Source organism: Crinia signifera, chromosome 1 (genome assembly GCF_055691185.1).
Source record: "Crinia signifera chromosome 1, ASM5569118v1, whole genome shotgun sequence".
Taxonomy (NCBI): domain Eukaryota; kingdom Metazoa; phylum Chordata; class Amphibia; order Anura; family Myobatrachidae; genus Crinia; species Crinia signifera.
In genome coordinates, this window is record NC_139217.1 from 218,699,272 (window position 1) to 218,717,466 (window position 18,195).

General features: G+C 46.2%; 1 protein-coding gene across 5 annotated transcripts in view; it reads right to left on the reverse strand.

The window, feature by feature from the left end:
• The window catches only part of MFSD12 (major facilitator superfamily domain containing 12), a 231,268-nt gene extending 213,273 nt beyond the window's left edge, over positions 1-17,995 (reverse strand). Inside the window, exon 1 of one of the 5 annotated variants that reach the window (XR_014472966.1) lies at positions 13,114-13,634. Coding sequence is in view for 4 of the 5 variants with exons in the window: in XM_083179274.1 (XP_083035400.1) it covers positions 17,474-17,732 (259 nt within the window). In the remaining variant the exon portion in view is untranslated. Of the gene's footprint in view, positions 1-13,113; positions 13,637-17,473 lie in introns of those variants that run through there. The other 4 variants (XM_083179274.1, XM_083179273.1, XM_083179271.1 and 1 more) reach the window with 4 other exon arrangements.
• Between the last annotated feature and the right edge of the window lie 200 nt (positions 17,996-18,195).

Here is an 18,195-nt window from a genome sequence, read left to right on the forward strand (position 1 = left end):
CCCCTGTCGCCCCCTCTTTTGGACAAGGTTATGTGGTCAATTATTCTATATCGAATTGACACTAATGGGTGTCTAGCTTGTAAAAAGTATCGGGCGACTGGCTGTTCGCTACTTCCAGATTCCAAAGCCAAGTTTAAGGCCAATCTAGGTGCGGCAATTCTCTCTTGAAATTTTCTGGTGGTTTTGCCAATATAGGCAAAACCACATGGGCATAGAATTTGATAAACCACATGCGTACTTTCACATGTTTAATGGTGTCTTATAGTGTATTCATTACCATTATGGGGATGATAAAATGTGTTGCCCGTTATCAGGTATTTACACGTGATGCATGAGCACCTGAAGCACCCATGAGGTTTATTCAATGAAAAAAAAATTTGTGGGTGGTAAGCCTATATTCGCCATATCTGATTTGACCAACAAATCCCTGAAGTTTTTACCCCTTTTAAAGCTAGAAATCTGGTGTCATGAAGTTTGAGATCTCTATCCGTACTAATCACCTTCCAATGATGTTTGGCTGATGTAATTATTTTTTCGGATTTACAGTTATATTTGCAAACCCAAATATGCATAAAGCGGGTGATTAATTTATCAATTTGTTGCTCCACTATCAGGGGATCTCTATTGAAACGCTTAATCCTTATCATCTGTGAATAAGGTAGACTATATTTGAACTTCTTAGGGTGGCAGCTGGTGTTATGCAAAAACGTATTTCCGTCTGTATTTTTAGTGAAGACAGAAGTTGTAATTTCACCCTTTTTTTAAACATTAAATTTTTATTGGTTTTACACATTAAATTGCAATAGGGTGGGATAGTACAGGTATTAGGGGGGAGGGGAAATAAAAGGGGGGCACACATTAAAACAATCGTTCGTTAACAAATCTATAAACCTATTACTATAGAGACTATTCATATACAGAAATTGGCATACGTAGTTGAAGCTATTGTGGAAAGAACAACATATTGATAGTAATCAGAGTATGGATTCTGTCATGGCCTGTCATAATTTAGAGGTCCAGTATTCAGTCCAGCTAAGCCATTTGATTAATGGGTTGGCAGTCGAGGAAGAGTAGCGTATTCCTGCGGTCTTGTGTTCGCAGTGGTGCTGAACCGCTTGTTCTATTTGAGGGATTGTTGGGATTCTGGTGGAGCGCCAGCACTGCGCGACTAGGGTTTTTGAAGTGATTAGAATATGACCCATAATGTATCTATCATTGCTGGAAAGCCCTCCACCAATCAAATGGAAAATAGCTACTTTCGGGGTCAGGGAGATGGGGATTTTCAATACCTTTGAGATAAGTGCAAAGACCGCAGACCAGAACCTGAGGATATATGGACAGTCCCAAAATATGTGGAATAGGGAGCCCACACGGCCACAGTTTCGCCAACAAAGATTCGGGTTAGCTGGACTGAATTTATGTAGTAACACAGGGGTCATATACAAGCAATGCAGTAGTTTGTAGTATTGTTCGCTGTGTGAGATACATTTAGACAGTTTAAAACATATTTGAAAGATTTGGTGCCACTCTTCCTCACTAATGGATTCATTCAAATTCTGTTCCCATTTTATCAAAGAGGGAGATTTTTTGAAGCTCGTTGGCGTCATCATGAAATTATACCACCAGGTGATACCTCCCCTACTACCAGCACATGTCAATTTATTCTGAATATACTGGGGGAGTGTGGTTACGGCATGGGGAGTTGTGGTTACCGTATATAGCCAATGTCTGAGCTGGAGAAACTTGTAGAAGTCCCTATGGGGGAGGGAAAATTGGGATTGGAGTTGTGTGTATGTTAGTAAAGATCCTGAGGAAGTAGCCTCTGCGAGTGTTGAAACCCCTCGAGAGACCCAAGAAGTGAAGGAGAGGTTTGGTATCTGGGAGGCTATGGCCGGGAGCGACAGCTGTATACAAGGTAATGAAATATCTGAAACTGATTTTGCCGCCTCCAACCATGCCTTGCGAGTGTGTAGGATAGAGGTAATTGTTGTCAGGGTTCGAATGTCGATTGAGGAGGGGAGCCACAGGCAGTCTGAGTGAGCAGGAGGACAATTTCGCCCTTTTTAACAGATATATTGACAAAGATAAATCGATGACAGTTGGATGCATCGATTATCTTGATGTCAGGATATCTGTTAAAAAGGGCGAAATTGCAACTTCTGTCTTCACTACAAATACAGACAGAAATACGTTCACAGATGATAAGGATTAAGTGTATCAATAGCGATCCCCTGATAGCGGAGCAACAAATGGATCAATTAATCACCCGCTTTATGCAGAGGGGTTATCACAAAAAAGATTTACTCAATACCAAACAGAAAGTTATGATTCTCTCCAGATCTAATTTATTGTTACCCACGACTAACAAGGATAAATCCATGGATAACAAAATCCCTTGGGTTTGCAAATATAACTAAATCCGAAAAAATAATTACATCAGCCAAACATCATTGGAAGGTGATTAGTACGGATAGAGATCTCAAACTTCATGACACCAGAATTCTAGCTTTTAAAGGGGTAAAAAGCTCAGGGATTTGTTGGTCAAATCAGATATGGCGAATATAGGCTCACCACCCACAAAAAAATTTTTATTGAACAAACCTCATGGGTGCTTCAGGTGCTCATGCATCATGTGTAAATACCTGATAACGGGCAACAAATTGTATCATCCCCATAATGGTAATGAATACACTATAAGACACCATTTAACATGTGAAAGTACGCATGTGGTTTATCAAATTCTATGCCCATGTGGTTTTGCCTATATTGGAAAAACCACCAGAAAATTTAAAGAGAGAATGGCCGCACATAGATCGGCCATAAAATTGGCTTTGGAATCTGGAAGTAGCGAACAGCCAGTCGCCCGACACTTTTTACAAGCTTGACACCCATTAGTGTCAATTCGATATAGAATGATTGACCACATAACCTTGTCCAAAAGAGGGGGTGAAAGGGGCACAGCCCTATTACGCTGCGAAGCGCGGTGGATTCACCGTCTTAATGTCGTAGCACCTAAAGGGTTAAATGAGTTAATAGCCCTAGTTGGTAATTAAATATTCTACTAAATATTGTGCTTGCTATGTAAAAATTCTGCTTATTATATATATCCTGTTTGTTATATGTAACGCTGCACTTATCATGTGTTTGTACATCTCTAATATGCGATCAAAATGAGTTATTGTATTGTTGACATGTATATGTCACCATAGCAATGGAAAGGTAACGTCCCGGTCTAGCAAGGAAGCGGTGAACACTAGGCGCAACTCAGGGGGATGACGTCATTCTACGCGAGTACGCCAGATGATGTACCCGGAACCCAGCTGACCGGTGGATGATCCCCTCCCACACATGGGTGAGGGTATAAGGTGAGCTTTTTCTGAGAGAGAGAGAGAGAGAGAGAGAGAGAGAGAGAGAGAGAGAGAGAGAGAGAGAGAGAGAGAGAGAGAGAGAGAGAGAGAGAGAGAGAGAGAGAGAGAGAGAGAGAGAGAGAGAGAGAGAGATGGATACAGAAACAGCATTAGCTTCTAGGAATAGAAGCACTGGTCCCATTCTAGCAGCCCCTGCTCCCCATAGAAGGGCAGCACATTCAGCCTGGAAATCTCAACTCCCAGGACCCCGGATGCAGCAGGGAGGGCGGGGGAAACCTGAGGGACCCGAGACAGCCAGGTGAGCAGAGGGACATGACACAGGGTGCGGGGAAGAGAGACGATGGAGAGACCTTACATAGGGGAGTGGGGAGGAGAGAGAAGACGGAAGTACCTGACACGCAGCCACGCTTCATGATGCCTGCGCCGGAAGCTGTCACAACTAACTGGTCAGGCGCAGCGTCAGCAGGATAGCAAAAGCAGGGAGAGCGCCTCTCCAGGCTGGCGCCTCCCTGCTTTGCATCCTGTGCTGAGCGGGTAGCGCCGGCCCTGACTTGGCCCATCTAGTCTACCCCTTTTTTAAAGATGTTACCTCAAACCATATTTGATCCTTATTTTTTTTTTTAAGGATATCAATATGCCTATACCAGGCATGTTTAAATACTACTACTGTATTTGCCTCTACCACCTCTGATGGGAGGCTATTCCACTTATCTACTACTCTTCCTGTGAAGTAATTCTTCCTCAGATTTCCCCTGAATCTTCCTCCTTCTAGTTTCAGTGCATGTCCTCTTGTTCTGCTGCTCCTCTTCCTGTGAAGAATGTCTCCCATCGGTACCTTGTTAAAACCTTTGATACAGATGGAGCTAGCCTCCCTCTTGCTGGCGAATCACCAGATTGTCTCCGCTGGCGATCAGCTCCATCTGACTATCTGACTGAGACGCGTGTGCGTCTCACACGCACGAGCGTCTCAGTTTCCGGGCGACGGGAACCCTGTCCGTCTCCGCTTCAGGGAGACAGACAGGGTTAGGTGGGACAGCGGGGAGGCAGTGGGGACCCCGGGTGACCGCCGACAAGAACCCGGGGGAAGTGCTGTCGGAAGGGGACGCGTGCGCATCTCGTGCGCGCGCGTCCCCTTTCGTAGATCAGATGGCAGCGATGGCGGTTCGCGGGGGGTGGTGGATCTTCCGCCATCCCCTGCAAGAGCGAGGCCCGCTCCATCTGTATATTTGAAAGTTTGCCTTCTCTGCTCTAAAGTATACATATTAAGATCTTTTAGTCTTTCCTGCTACGTTTTTGTGATGCAGGCCATGCACCATTTTAAATTGCCCTTCTTTGTACAGTCTAATATATTTTTATCCTTCTGGAGATATGGCCTCCAGAACTGAATACAGTACTCTAGATGAGGTCGTACCAATGGCCTATACCACATGTCTTCAACCTGTGGCCCTCCAGATGTTGTGGAACTACATGTTCCAGCATGCCCTGACAGGTTTGGCATGCTCTTATAGGAAAAAAATGTGGTAATGCATGTTGGAACATGTAGTTTCACAACATCTGGAGGGCCACAGGTTGAAGACCCCTGACCTATACAGTGGCATTATTACTTCTGGTACTTGTGTATTACCTGGGCGCCCGATATATCTTAAGCCACTAATTAAGGCATGCGATGGTACCCGATTTCAGGGTTTTTAAAACGACTGTACAATTTTTATATCGCGTCGCATCGCATGCCATAATAATTATAATCATGCCCGATTTGGACTTATTCCCATGTTAAATGCACCCCCAGACCCAATTTTTAATTGTACACCCACCCTGATGTGTAATGACTATGTTAAATGCCCCCCCATTGTTAACGCCACCCCACTATCAACGCCAACCCTAAGCGTGTCGATCCCGCGAAGGGCGGCAGTACACGTCCTCCAACCTTTTCATACCCCCACTATCCACGTCGGCGTGGAGTTGATGTTACATAGTGGCGAGCGCAGACGTGATTTTATATATTGTGGCGAGCCCGAAGCGTGGCGAGCGCAGCTGTTTGTTAGTATTAGTATTGCTAACATCTGCATACTAACAAAGAAAAATTAAGGAACATAATGAGCTGGAATACAAAGTAACGGCTATGGTGTTAACTGCAGTAGTTTTTTAACATTTGTTTTATGCTGAATTACCGGCTGGTATTTGTGTGATTGTCTAAATTTATATATTTAAATAATACATTTTTAAAGTGTATATCTGGATCAGCGCTGCCTCTGAATTATTTTCTTTTTCTATATAAAATAAACTCCACGCCGACGTGGATAGTGGGGGTATGAAAAGGATGGAGGACGCGTAACGCCGCCACTCACCACGCTTCGGGTTGGCAGTGATAGTGGGGTGGCGTTAACAATGGGGGGCCTTTTAACATAGTCATTACCCATCAGGGTGGGTGTACAATCCAAAAATCGGGTCTGGGGGGGCATTTAACATAGGAATCAGGCATCTGGGTGCCTGTACAAGTAAAAAATCAGGTCCAATCGCATCGCATGCGAAGCGACCGATTTTTGGTTGTACAATGTCCTAAGATTAAAAAAATTGGGCACCCAGATAATACACAAGTATCTTACTTCTTTCTTTCTACTGCCGATTCCTCTCCCTATGCCACCAAGCACCTGACTTGCCTTCTTCATTGCTTTATTACATTGCCTACCTGCCTTTAAGTCCCCTGAAATAGTGACACCTAGATCCCTCTCTTCCTCAGTAGTTTCCATGATAGTGCCATTTATACTATATATAGTCTTTGGATTTTTGAGACCCAAGCGCATGATTTTGCATTTTTGGCATTAAACTGTAGTTGCCATGCTCTTGACCATTCCTCTAATCTACCTAGATCCTCAATCATTTGTTTTACCCCTCCTGGTGTGTCTACCCTGTTGCATACCTTTGTGTCATCTGCAAAAATGCACATTTTACCCTCAATTCCATTTGCAATATCACCAATAAAGATATTAAAAAGCACCGGTCCAAGTACAGATCCCTGGGGTACTCCACTTGTAACCTTTCCCTCCTTTGACTGTACTCCGTTTACTGCAACTCTCGTGCAACCACGCTCTTATTCTTATCCATTCCACGGTCTTAGAATGCAATCCCAAGCTTTCAAATTTACTATGGTAGCTCCATGTTTGCCAGTGGTTAAATATTGTAGCTTCATGTTTGCCAGTGGTTAAATAAAACCCTCTTCACTTTGAATGATCCTACCAATGATTAATATTTTTCTGAAATAGGAAACAGACTTATTTTCCTTTCCACAATCTTACACTCGTGACTAGTGCATCCCTACACAAAGTACCTTAACTTGTTGCACTATAAAGCATCAGCCGCATGGGGTGATTTCAGCTTAGTATGTGTTATAAGCAACCTAGTTAGCTTGATTGCCCATAGACACATGGCGATGTGTGCTAACCACTGTGTTTTCTGTTACTTGCTAGGGGATCTGACTAGATAGATAGTGAATGCACTAACCACGCTTGCAACGGCGAAGCGGGGCACAGTGCATCGCTATGGGCTGTACACATGGATCGATCAGTGATTACTTTCTAAGCGATCTAGACAGCTAGCTTAGAAAACAGCAAAACTATAAATGCCCCTTATGTATGCACAGTGCGATTTTGGCTGCAATTTTTACTATACAGTCAAAATGGGATAGTAAGTTACACAAAATAGCAGTGTTTAGGAGGCTTGTGATGCCAATGCATGGCCCTGCGGCATTGGCATCACAAGGGAAAATACACTGTGCAGGCAAGTCTATTTTGCCTATGTCCCCAACCTGTAAAATGTATTTTGCCTAGGGCCAAATAGCAAAATAGTTAAAATAGGATAGAACTAAGATAGTCAAAATTGTCTGTCCATTAGCCTGAATCCCACCAAATAAACACTGCTAACGGCTGTTTGTTACTTCCCAATTAATTCAGTAAAGCCTGGTAAGCTCAGATAACACATATTGCACAACAGGAACTGAAAAATGACTATCATATTGCTGTAACAGGACATGGGGGTGGGTAGGAGGCAGAGCACTACATCATCTGCAGCAATCATTCAACCGAATAGGATGTGACAATATGACTTTTTGGATTTAGGACTGTTTAAAAAAAAAAAAAGAGGAGTAAACTATGAAAAGATACTGCCTTTAAGATGTGAAAAATATTACATTGCAAAGCTGGCCAGATCCAACGCTTTCACATTAAACCCAGGTCACCTATTATACAGATGGAGAAGCTTAACCCTTCTTATAACACGGGTCGAAGTACCAGGCTGGTCGACCCAGGTTATAAGCTGTGGTGTTTTTATACCACATCTCGACAAGGGGGTTCTTACATCACCAACCCAGCAATAGGTGTGAAGTAAAAGGGGTAAAATTATATTTTGGGGACATTGGCTTTGACTTACTGTAGATCAAAACAAATACATTATTTCACTGTGAGCTACCTTGAAATCACCATTAAAAAATGTAATACCCTCCTGCACTGGTACAGAATACATAATTCTCCTTATTTTTGCTGAGAGTTGACATTGTAGTTTTCACAATCAGGTCCCTGTGCTAAAGCTGGGTACACACAACCAAAATTTGTATGATCAGCTTCTATAATTAGTGTTTTTAGTTGGCCGCCGCACTCTGCCTGATTTTGAACTGAAAAGTGTCCTCCCTTTTGGATGCACCCCGCTGACCAGGCCAACAGCTCCCCGACCTCCTCCCTGTGAAGTCTGATTTACTTGCCCACTGTTACCTCTCCAGCTGACCAATGGAGATCCACAGAGTTGCCGGAAATACCTGGGAAGGAGCTGCGAAGATTCATGATAAAGCAAAGTGCAAGTAGCACTACCAGTAATGCAATGCACACTACAACAATATCTGTTTTTCATCAAAAACACGGCCACTGAACCACCACCATCTTCATGACAGCACCTGTTTCTAAGTAAAATGCTATTTAAAGGGCTATTTCACACACTCCGGCTCCTGCCGGGTGGCGAAAACCCGTACGGCCAGGAAGCCATGCAGCACACAGCAGTTTAAAATGGAGGGGATGGCCACAGCTCGGCAGCCGTCCCTTCCAGTGGTGGGATCCGTCTGCGGCCGGGCCATCCTGACTGAATGGATACAATCGTGTCCATTAGTAACTACTATGTACGGCACGGCTTCTGGCAGTGTGGGATTTCGCCGGAGCCGGAGTGTGTGAAATAGCCCTTTAAGTAGCATTTTACTTAGAAGCAGGTGCTGTCATGAAGATGGTGGTGGTTCAGTGGCCGTGTTTTTGATGAAAAGTCTACACAGACAGAAAGCATCAACCATGTTACAGCCTAAGTAACTGACCCGAACGATGACATATAAATACAATTAAACTTATTTTATTTAAAAAAAAATGATTTCCCAATAAAAAAAAAAAAAAAATTAGCCTAGAGATGCCATGAAAATAAAGGTACTTGTTTCCTAGAACGGCCACACCGATTTTGATCGGGTCCAAAAAATCGTGTCGATCGCATCGCATGCGATGCGACCGACGCGATGGACCAGATTTTCACATTGATTCAAATGTGAATAGGGTCCCTGGGACCCTATTTTACATTGGATTCAATGTAAAATTGTCCCCAGACCCCAATTTTAACCCCCCTGATTGCTCAAATGCCCCCATTGTGAACGGCACCCCATGATTGACGCCAACCCGAAGCGTGGTGAGCGTAGCGAGCCCGCGCGGGGCCGCGGTACGCGTCCTCCGACCTTTTCATACCCCTACTATCCACGTCGGCGTGGAGTTGAGAAAATAAAGTGTGGCGAGCGCAGCGAGCCACAGAGCCCGAAGCGTGGCGAGCGCAGCGAGCCCCGCGAGGGGACGCGCATAACTTCACAGGTATACGTGTCCGCTCGCCACGCTTCGGGCTCGGTGCGCTCACTACACTTTATATTCTCAACTCCACGCCGATGTGGATAGTAGGGGTATGAAAAGGTCGGAGGACGCATACCGCTGCCGCTCGCCACGCTTCGGGTTGGCGTTAATCTTGGGGTGCCTTTCACAATGGGGGAGGGCATTAATTAATGGCCATGACGGGGGCATATACAATGAGAAATGGCCCATATTGGCCCATTTCCCATTGTTTGCTATGTAAAATGTTGTTCATCGCTTCCATCGCATCTTGTGCCATTATAATGGCACAAGACCGACGCGATGAACGCGATTGCAATGTTAAAAATATTTTAACATTGAACCCTATGGCAAAATCGCATTGATCGCGTTGCGTGCCATGTTAGTGCACGCGACCGACGCGATGAACGCGATTTTGCCTATGCCGGCAAAATGGACCTGATTTCAAAGGAAATCGGGTCCATCGCGTTAGTCATGTACCTTAACTTATGGTACACGATTACTAGCGATTGTGGCCGTTCTAGGAAACAAGTACCAAAATAAATTCTGATACTCTCTAGGGCAGTGGTTCCCTACCTGGGGTACTAGTACCCCTGGGGGTACTCTGCAGACCAGTTGGGGGTACTTGAAAATAATATTGGTAATGGCGGAAGATGAAAAAGTATTTTGATGGCAAAAGAAGAAGAAGACCCATTGCTATGGAGAAGAACCATGTTGTGTCACTTATGGTTCTGTCTTCAGCATCATCAGCATCTCATTGTGCTTTTGCCTGACCAGCAATCCAGTGGGAGCTACCCATGCTGCCCTGAGACATCAGCGATCATCTGCCCTGCACTGACACGGGTGGAAGAAGCAGCCGCATTAATCCTACAGGTGTAAGTGGGAACCCTGGAGACAATACACAACCAGCGGCCAGACACGGAAGGGCACGATTCTTGTCCGCTACTCCTTAATATAAGGATACGCATAACGCTCACTTCCACTCCACTCATAAGTACTGTCTATATTTTATATTTCGAGGAGGGGGTACTCATCAATGAAAAGCCTAATCAAGGGGTACGGGAGAGAAAAAAGGTTGGGAACCACTGCTCTAGGGCACCATGATTCAAAAAAGTTTAGAAACCACTGCATTAGAGCTTCCATTTAAATTTTGTAGTACTTTATGTTCATATACTGTACTTGGTTTCTCTGCATCTAAAAGGAATAATCAATACAAATGATGTACACAGCTCGCATGAAAGGGTCCACACATAGGGACCATGCTGTAAGAAACACAGACTTTATCTACTGTACAGGGACGTGCAGTCAGGGGAGGCAGGGCCTCCCCTGTCATTAATGACAAACATAATAAAATAATATAAAGAAAATACTTATGACACATATTATGTGTCATAAGTATATGCTTTATATCATCCTATTCATTTTGACACCATGCTTTTCTTTTTTAAATTGATTTCGGAGGCACTGGGAGCAGTGCCGCCGGCTATCAATGTTCAGGTTCCAGAGGAGGAGGCGGGCAGGGGGCGGGGGCCAAGGAGCAGGCTGAAAAATCCCATTAAAAAAACCTGTATAGGCGGCACCTATAGCGGTGCCTCAGTGACAGGGGGTGCTTTCTGCCTATAGTAGAGCACGCCCCTGTCACTGAGGCACCGCTATGATTGGTGTCACTCTGCTGCCAGTCAGCGCAGCAGAAGAAATCCAGCTGCTCCCTCCGCACCGCACCCCCCCCTCCCCCGCCTTCCCCACACTTCGGGACCAAGAACCTCTCTGCACCCTAGGGACCCCACCCCACCCCTCTCCTTCCCCTACACGGCGGTTGCACCCTACCGACCCCCCCCTCTCCTTCCCTACCCGGCGTCTGCACCCTACCGACCCCGCGCCGCTCCCGCCCCCCCTCTCCTTCCCTACCCGGCGGCTGCACAGACGGACACACCGGCTCCTTCCCGGCGGGTGCATGATAGACTTTGCATGCACCTTCCTCTCCGGCCGGATCTCTGCACCCCAGCTCCGTCCACGCTCTCAACCCCGTAGACGCCATGCCCGGAGCCTGAGGGTAAGTGGTAGCCCCAGGGCAGGGACAAGGCATACGGGAGACTAAGAGGCGGGAGGACAGTAGCTGAGGGGATGCAGGTGCCAGGCGCCCCATGTCTGCAAGTTTGATCCCCGCTGCTGCTGAGTGAGAGCCGGGGAGCAGTCAGTGTGGATATATGTAAGGTGCATTATGTGTGGGCATTTAATCATTTGGGGCATAAGTGTACTGTGCATTATGTGTGGGCGATAATCATGTGGGGCATAAGTGTATGATGCATTATGTGTGGGCATTAATCATGTGGGGCATAAGTGTACTGTCCATTATGTATGGGCATTAATCATGTGTGGGCATAAGTGTATGGTGCATTATGTGTGGGCATTAATCATGTGGGGCATAAGTGTACTGTGCATTATGTGTGGGCATTAATCATGTGGGGCATATGTGTACGGTGCATTATGTGTATATGGGCATTAATCATGTGACGCATAAGTGTACGGTGCATTATGTGTGGGCATTAATCATGTGGGGCATATGTGTACGGTGCATTATGTGTGGGCATTAATCATGTGGGGCATATGTGTATGGTGCATTATGTGTATATGGGCATTAATCATGTGGGGCATAAGTGTACGGTGCATTATGTGTGGGCATTAATCATGTGGGGCATATGTGTACGGTGCATTATGTGTATATGGGCATTAATTATGTGGGGCATAAGTGTACTGTGCATTATGTGTATATGGGCATTAATCATGTGGGGCATATGTGTACGGTGCATTGTGTATATGGGCATTAATCATGTGGGGCATATGTGTACGGTGCATTATGTGTATATGGGCATTAATCATGTGACGCATAAGTGTACGGTGCATTATGTGTATATGGGCATTAATCATGTGGGGCATATGTGTACGGTGCATTATGTGTGGGCATTAATCATGTGGGGCATATGTGTATGGTGCATTATGTGTATATGGGCATTAATCATGTGGGGCATAAGTGTACGGTGCATTATGTGTGGGCATTAATCATGTGGGGCATAAGTGTACGGTGCATTATGTGTGGGGCATATGTGTACGGTGCATTATGTGTATATGGAGGTTGAGCGCAGTGGCAGGTGCAGGATATGCAGCTGCTATGGCACCCTTGATGTTTGTAGGACCTGCTGCTCCCCTGCACCAAGTCATTCTGCTGCCAGTGCCTCACCAACCACTGTCCTCACCGCACGTCACTGCTACTGTATGTATCAGAAAACAATTACATAACAAGGTAATACTGTGCATATTATGATAGTGATACTGGTGTATCATAATATGCACAGTATTACCTTGTAATGAGGACAGAAGTAGCATCGAAAGTACCTTTTTGATGTGGAAAGTAAGGTGTATCTTCGTGAAGGAAAAGCTTAATTGAAGAACATATGTGGCAAGGGGATAATGTGTCGGAAGTGAAAAATAAGCGATATTGATGTAAACAAGGATGAATACTAGAGATATACTGTATATCTATCGCAATGTTAAGCTACAAGCAGGTATAACAAATAAATAAAATAATCATACTGGTCTGGTCCACCAAACCAAGCGGCAATACAGTAACAGAAGAATGCATTATTATTCCCACAGAACAATTATTTTAGTTTGCATTTATGTTTTACAAAAACTGTTGCAGCAGTTTATGGTAAATAAAAGAAAATAAAGATCAAGCAGGGACAACGAAAGTGAACAGAGGCCGCCAGGGTAAAGGAACACCTATAGCATTATACAGACTCGAGCCGATTCACTTTCCTGTACCCATCGTTAAAACCAGGTGCCAGACCTACCGATCAGGTGCCAGATCTTCCTCCGACCGTAGCGCATTCCGCTAGTGTGCCGGTCCGACTCGTAGCCTACAAGCGGGGTGCAAAGCCCGTCAGCCACCTGTCCCACCATCAGCAAGACGCCGGCATAAAACGAGTTGAACCCCAGCACGGAGTGGAAGTACAGCAAGAAGTAGGTGAACCACATGGAGGCGCACAGGTCATTCAGGTAGTGGCCGGCGGCATAGCTGAGCTTCTGGCCAGGATGCAGGGACTCTGCCATCCTGACCCAGAAACCGGTCACGTCCTTCCAGCCGGTATCACGGCTGTCACTGGCCGCACAACCCCCGGCAACGCAGAGCGCACTATACGGCCAGCGGGGCGGGTGACAGTCGCTGCGGAGAAAGCGTTACTAGTGCACGGGTCGTCATCCTGACATCTGACTGTCAGACTCTAGTATCCTATTCCGGGTTTTCCACTTCTCGCAAGACCAGCCTCTCTCTCTATAGCCCAGCGTGCGGCCTAGGGATTCTCAGCTTGTCAACCAATCAAAGTACCCCGGAGGCGTGTCCTGTGCATCTGTGCCCGCCCTCATCCTGTCTTGTGACTATTCACTGATTGAGCCATCCCTCTCTTCCTATTGTTGTAGTGGTGTCTGTGGTGGTGGTGAATCGGGTACATGCAGGGTTGTGTCTATTTGCCTTTCGTAGTAAGGACCGTGTGCTTATGGTGAAGGGAAATTACCTAAATCATTACAGATGAGGCTTCACTGTAAGGACTTTTTGCCCCTAGTGATCAGGTCTTGCATAGGAAGGGAAATCAGCCAGCTTTTTAGTGATAATGCTATTCACCCTTCACCGTAAGTCAGTAGTTCCAAAACTTTGTTCAATCACGATGGCACCCCTAGCCAGGGGCTGATTGGGGACTAAAAGTGGCCCTGGAAAATATCTGGAAGTGGCCTTGTGTGGGCAGCAACAAATCAAGAGTGTGTGTGGCACTGCCGCTGATACACAGGGACGGCCAGGGACTTATATTTACTCTATGGGAAGGTGGAGGCATGGCAGTGGCCAGCAGTGTGGAGACAGGAGGGGCCTCATCCAGCAGCGGGGCACTGTGCAGCGCTACCTCTAATACACGGGTACAACTGGGGACTGACTCAGAGAGTCACTGTATTTTCTGTATGGAGACTTAGAGAGGGGCACTCTGTGCGGCGCTACCGAGGATATACGGAGACAGCTAGGGATTTATATTTAGTGTATGGGATGCAGTAGGTGTGGCAAGAGGAGGCGGGGCAGTGAGGAGAGAGGAGGACATTGGGCGTGAGGAGGAGGGGGCGCATCGAGCAGCTGGGCACTGTGCTGTTGATACACGGGGATGGCTGGGGACATTAAATATTCACATTACTCAGCATCACTGCTGTAACTAGCCATTTTGGTGTCCCTGTGCCAGGAAGGGAATTGGTGACCCCCCTACCACTACCATATTCAAAGTTAGGACGTGGCTTTGCGGGGAAGGGGTGTGGCCACATAACAGTACCAATAACACCATAATGCCCCTTACTCATTTTGCCTATCAGTAATGCATGTTACACATTATACCACACACACACCGTATTTCCCCTTACAGAATATGCAGCACACATTATGCCACACGTTATGCTATGCTTAATGCACCGAGTACTCCTGCTTATACACATATGCCACTGGCAGTGCCCTTTACACAATGCCCCAGTAGTGCCCCTTACACAAAATGTCCACAGTAGTAGCGCTGCTTAATTTATATATATTAGAACCCTTACCCACACATAGGGGGAAATTTACCAAAATGGATTCGTAAAAAATAGGTGTATTCGTAGGCAGAAATACACCTATTTTTTACACATTTGTATTTTCGGGATTTACAATCCCGAAAATACAACAATTCGTATTCCTAAAGATGGAACATTCGTATTTGTATTTACAAATACGAATGTCTACACCACGGGTGTCAAACACAAGGCCCGCGGGCCAAATCCGGCCCGCCAGACCTCGTCATGTGGCCCGCGCGAGGAGATAGCACGCAGGGCAGTGTGTCCCAGCTCCTGCCTAGTCCACCTCCTCTCCCCCACCCCACCGCGGCCACCTTACCTGTTCCTCCACTGTCGGCAGCCATGTTCCTGTAGGCACATATGTATGCTTCTACAGAAACATGGTCGCCGGCCTCCATGGCTACATGGAGGAGGGCCCGGCCACCTGTTCCCTCTGATGCCCGGCAGTGACAGACACTGAGTGGGGACGTCGCCCGCCCATGCTTCTGTAGAGAAGTAGGAGCAGGCAGGGAAGCTGGACCAGGAGTCGGGGACAGTGTGGCCGCAGCAAGCAGTGAAGAAAAGCTGGAAGCTGCAGCAGCTGCAGGACAGATGGAGAAACAGTAAGTGAGGATGAGGATCACACTCACAATAAAAAAAATATATATATCTGCTGTTTCCTGAGGTGTCCCCGTGTATAATAATAATAATAATAATGCCATGACACCACAGGCTGCTCCACCTGTATAATCATTTATGTGTCATGGCCCCAGGGCAGGGACAAGGCATACGGGAGACTAAGAGGCGGGAGGACAGTAGCTGAGGGGATGCAGGTGCCAGGCGCCCCATGTCTGCAAGTTTGATCCCCGCTGCTGCTGAGTGAGAGCCGGGGAGCAGTCAGTGTGGATATATGTAAGGTGCATTATGTGTGGGCATTTAATCATTTGGGGCATAAGTGTACTGTGCATTATGTGTGGGCGATAATCATGTGGGGCATAAGTGTATGATGCATTATGTGTGGGCATTAATCATGTGGGGCATAAGTGTACTGTCCATTATGTATGGGCATTAATCATGTGTGGGCATAAGTGTATGGTGCATTATGTGTGGGCATTAATCATGTGGGGCATAAGTGTACTGTGCATTATGTGTGGGCATTAATCATGTGGGGCATATGTGTACGGTGCATTATGTGTATATGGGCATTAATCATGTGACGCATAAGTGTACGGTGCATTATGTGTGGGCATTAATCATGTGGGGCATATGTGTACGGTGCATTATGTGTGGGCATTAATCATGTGGGGCATATGTGTATGGTGCATTATGTGTATATGGGCATTAATCATGTGGGGCATAAGTGTACGGTGCATTATGTGTGGGCATTAATCATGTGGGGCATATGTGTATGGTGCATTATGTGTATATGGGCATTAATTATGTGGGGCATAAGTGTACTGTGCATTATGTGTATATGGGCATTAATCATGTGGGGCATATGTGTACGGTGCATTGTGTATATGGGCATTAATCATGTGGGGCATATGTGTACGGTGCATTATGTGTATATGGGCATTAATCATGTGACGCATAAGTGTACGGTGCATTATGTGTATATGGGCATTAATCATGTGGGGCATATGTGTACGGTGCATTATGTGTGGGCATTAATCATGTGGGGCATATGTGTACGGTGCATTATGTGTGGGCATTAATCATGTGGGGCATATGTGTATGGTGCATTATGTGTATATGGGCATTAATCATGTGGGGCATAAGTGTACGGTGCATTATGTGTGGGCATTAATCATGTGGGGCATAAGTGTACGGTGCATTATGTGTGGGGCATATGTGTACGGTGCATTATGTGTATATGGAGGTTGAGCGCAGTGGCAGGTGCAGGATATGCAGCTGCTATGGCACCCTTGATGTTTGTAGGACCTGCTGCTCCCCTGCACCAAGTCATTCTGCTGCCAGTGCCTCACCAACCACTGTCCTCACCGCACGTCACTGCTACTGTATGTATCAGAAAACAATTACATAACAAGGTAATACTGTGCATATTATGATAGTGATACTGGTGTATCATAATATGCACAGTATTACCTTGTAATGAGGACAGAAGTAGCATCGAAAGTACCTTTTTGATGTGGAAAGTAAGGTGTATCTTCGTGAAGGAAAAGCTTAATTGAAGAACATATGTGGCAAGGGGATAATGTGTCGGAAGTGAAAAATAAGCGATATTGATGTAAACAAGGATGAATACTAGAGATATACTGTATATCTATCGCAATGTTAAGCTACAAGCAGGTATAACAAATAAATAAAATAATCATACTGGTCTGGTCCACCAAACCAAGCGGCAATACAGTAACAGAAGAATGCATTATTATTCCCACAGAACAATTATTTTAGTTTGCATTTATGTTTTACAAAAACTGTTGCAGCAGTTTATGGTAAATAAAAGAAAATAAAGATCAAGCAGGGACAACGAAAGTGAACAGAGGCCGCCAGGGTAAAGGAACACCTATAGCATTATACAGACTCGAGCCGATTCACTTCCCTGTACCCATCGTTAAAACCAGGTGCCAGACCTACCGATCAGGTGCCAGATCTTCCTCCGACCGTAGCGCATTCCGCTAGTGTGCCGGTCCGACTCGTAGCCTACAAGCGGGGTGCAAAGCCCGTCAGCCACCTGTCCCACCATCAGCAAGACGCCGGCATAAAACGAGTTGAACCCCAGCACGGAGTGGAAGTACAGCAAGAAGTAGGTGAACCACATGGAGGCGCACAGGTCATTCAGGTAGTGGCCGGCGGCATAGCTGAGCTTCTGGCCAGGATGCAGGGACTCTGCCATCCTGACCCAGAAACCGGTCACGTCCTTCCAGCCGGTATCACGGCTGTCACTGGCCGCACAACCCCCGGCAACGCAGAGCGCACTATACGGCCAGCGGGGCGGGTGACAGTCGCTGCGGAGAAAGCGTTACTAGTGCACGGGTCGTCATCCTGACATCTGACTGTCAGACTCTAGTATCCTATTCCGGGTTTTCCACTTCTCGCAAGACCAGCCTCTCTCTCTATAGCCCAGCGTGCGGCCTAGGGATTCTCAGCTTGTCAACCAATCAAAGTACCCCGGAGGCGTGTCCTGTGCATCTGTGCCCGCCCTCATCCTGTCTTGTGACTATTCACTGATTGAGCCATCCCTCTCTTCCTATTGTTGTAGTGGTGTCTGTGGTGGTGGTGAATCGGGTACATGCAGGGTTGTGTCTATTTGCCTTTCGTAGTAAGGACCGTGTGCTTATGGTGAAGGGAAATTACCT